Below are 2,784 nucleotides of genomic sequence, written 5' to 3'. Positions count from 1 at the left end.
GTTGAAATTCACAGAGGCAGGATAGGGCGGCCTAGTGGCTCGATCGTCTCGCTCGCAATAAGCCGGCGAGTGGCCGAAGGACGAACCGGCAACAGAATCACGTTGGTGCCGCATGCTGAATGCAAGAAATACGCCAAACAGATCCCGGACTGTCAACACCAACGCAGATTCCCCAGAAAATACCACATCCGACATGGCGTCTCGCAACACCTGGCCACTCGGATCCGAGCGCACCAGTGAGAGGATCTCGTCGGCGAGGGAGTGAACGGATTCACGGCCAGTGCGTGTGTGGGTGGCGGTGGTTTCGTGTCTAGAATTGCCCACGCCAAAGTCCAAGCGGCTACTTCAGGCCGACAGTAACTGGGATAGTTCGTCCGACAGACCCCGCACCAACTGGCTGAACCGGTCGCACACATCAGACACGTTTGGCGGGCGCGACTCGCTCGTGGCGTCAGGGGCCCCAGTTGCCGTCACTGCTGCCAGCATCTGGCGAACCCGCGACGACGAAAACACGTCCAGCAGCAGGTCTGCGCAGGGTCGCAGCACCTTCTGCCACGGTGACGTAGAATCCGACAGTATCGAGCTTGTTGCGGCCTGTCCAAATGTTGATGCTGAAGGGATTGCAGCCCCACGTTTGCCGTCGATATTGCTGCTGGTTGGTGTATGTCAGGAACGAAGCTCGCGAAAGTGAATGTTGTGACCAGGTTTGCCATTTGAGGCATCGCGGCGGCATAATATGACACGTCTCGCTGCCGGCTCGGGTTCGCCGGCGCGAGTTTGGCCAACCAGCGGTGTCGCACTCGGAAATCCATGGACTCGAAGCAGAAGTCGTACGCGCTCAGCGGGACAGCGAGCACAAACCGCTGCAGCACCAGCAGTGTACGCAGAAGCTCCACGGCCTCACGAGGCAGACCACTGGCATGCAGCGTTTGCGGCTCGAGGCAGATTTCACACCTGTTGACTTGCATCATGAGGGGCGGAGGGTCTAGTTGCGATCTCATCGTTGCCCGAGTGCGAGCGGGGTGAAGACTCACAAATTCTGTGCTGGTACGAAGTGTCTTCACCTGGTATTGTAGCTGGTTCCCACCTTGTGCTGCGTATGCTTCCTCTGTGGCCTCTTCATAATTCGGTACCCCTGGATTGGCGATGCGAAAGTTGCGAGCGGATGTGCTGGCGAAGTTGGCGAAGTTGGTTTCGTCCTGACCACGGGCAATCGAGTGCTGGAGCCACCCATCCGCGGTTTGCATTCCTTGGGGATCGGCAGCTTCGGAGAACGGGACGAAGAAACCCGCGCGCTGTTGACTATGCGGTGTCCATGCTGTTTCTGCTGCACTTCTCCTCATTGTGTGCGGGAAACAAGCATGTTGTGGTGTCATGTCGATCAGTGCCGCTATAGGTGCGTTTGGTAATGACTTTGCCACGTGTGAGCCGGCTTGCCGGCGATATGACACGAGTGTAAACGGAGGTGATGCCTTGCGTGCGACCACAGTTGCAATTGTTGCTACTGCGGAGTCACCGCTAGACACATTCATGTGTCTTATCCATTGGGCAACAAAGCATCAAGAGCGATCTACTGCGTTGTATTGACCAAACGTTCGATTGGATGTACTGACTCTTCGTTGACATAGTTTTCATTTGCAGTGCACACCCACCACACGCGCATTTCGAAGTCCATCCGTCACCGCTCACCACCGCAGGGGCATCGGATGGCAATGCCTATGCGGCAGTATAGAAGGGTTATCAACTCTAACGCCTCGTTAGCTTTTTCGGCATTAATGGTATTGAGGAACATTCAATTCAAACTTATCTCTGGCTCAGATGAGTTTAGTCATCATGGTGTTCAGGTGCTGCAGTGTACGTCGCGCCAATTTCCACACGCGGCGACCATTCCACCTCCTCATTACGAAAATAATTGAGCAGGTTTTGCCTTGGCCAGGGCGCAACATGAATGCGCTTTGATGGAAACCGTGCCTCAAACACCTCCACGCGTACAACCAGACTGTCACTCGGGACCTCTGCTTTGTCGCTTAGTACGAACGTCACGTGTGCTTGATGTATCGTCGCGTCAGCATTCGTCGAAGCCAGAGCAAAGTCTCGTTGTTTGTGTACCTGCATGTTCGGCAACATCGTCAAAGAAATTTCCATCGAGGCGCCGTCCTCTGCAACGAACCCTTTGTACGCCTTAATGTTCCGCACTTCTCCGAAAATCGAGGCGCCCGCCGTCGACAGCAGGCCGCCTGGCAGCATTCCGAACTCGTGCGTTTGACCATTGAGCTCCAGAACCGTCCCCGATTCTCCGGGTTGTTGCAACGATGCCTCCCATAGCGCCGCTTCAATCGTCAGTCGCGTTCCTTCTAGCAGTATATCGATGCTCGCGAACATGCGGGTCAAGGCCAGTACCGAAAGCAGTGACATATTACCGCAACGTGCATTGTATCCCGCCGAAACAGCTGATCTAGCTCCGATCTGAATAGAAACCGATTTCGGATCGAGGAACCACCGCCGACACCACGCACTAGACCTAGAGCTGGCGCCAGTTAATGCATCGCACTCCCCACGCGTGTCGTTGTTAAGACCATGAAACTTTGTGTAGGCGTGCCGCACTTGTGCGACAAACTCTTGAAACAGCTCCTGCATTTGAAGCTCAAGCGAATCGCCCCTACAAAGCAACAGCGCCGATGCCTTCGCACGTAGCGCTTGGTACCTTGGTTCTGAATATATCAGGGACAGTATATCGTCTGTAAGAGCCTGGATCGTTTTGTGACTGGTTGACCGTCCGCGACA

General features: G+C 55.1%; 2 protein-coding genes across 2 annotated transcripts; both read right to left on the bottom strand.

Moving 5' to 3' along the window:
* Positions 1-345: 345 nt before the first annotated feature.
* IUM83_12876 (uncharacterized protein) lies at positions 346-1,001 on the bottom strand (the record flags this gene model as incomplete). Its single annotated transcript, XM_067937521.1, has 2 exons — positions 346-549; positions 801-1,001. The coding sequence occupies 2 exons, from the start codon at positions 999-1,001 to the stop codon at positions 346-348; spliced, it is 405 nt and encodes a 134-aa protein (XP_067788129.1).
* Positions 1,002-2,039: 1,038 nt separating this feature from the next.
* On the bottom strand, positions 2,040-2,382 carry IUM83_12875 (uncharacterized protein; the record flags this gene model as incomplete). Its single annotated transcript, XM_067937520.1, has 2 exons — positions 2,040-2,109; positions 2,171-2,382. 2 exons carry the CDS (start codon positions 2,380-2,382, stop codon positions 2,040-2,042), a joined length of 282 nt encoding a protein of 93 aa, XP_067788206.1.
* Positions 2,383-2,784: the final 402 nt, after the last annotated feature.

This window comes from Phytophthora cinnamomi (genome assembly GCF_018691715.1).
Source record: "Phytophthora cinnamomi strain GKB4 chromosome Unknown Contig55, whole genome shotgun sequence".
NCBI lineage: Eukaryota > Oomycota > Peronosporomycetes > Peronosporales > Peronosporaceae > Phytophthora > Phytophthora cinnamomi.
The sequence above is the reverse complement of the archived record's forward strand: the minus strand, read 5'-3'. Positions and strand labels throughout refer to the sequence as shown.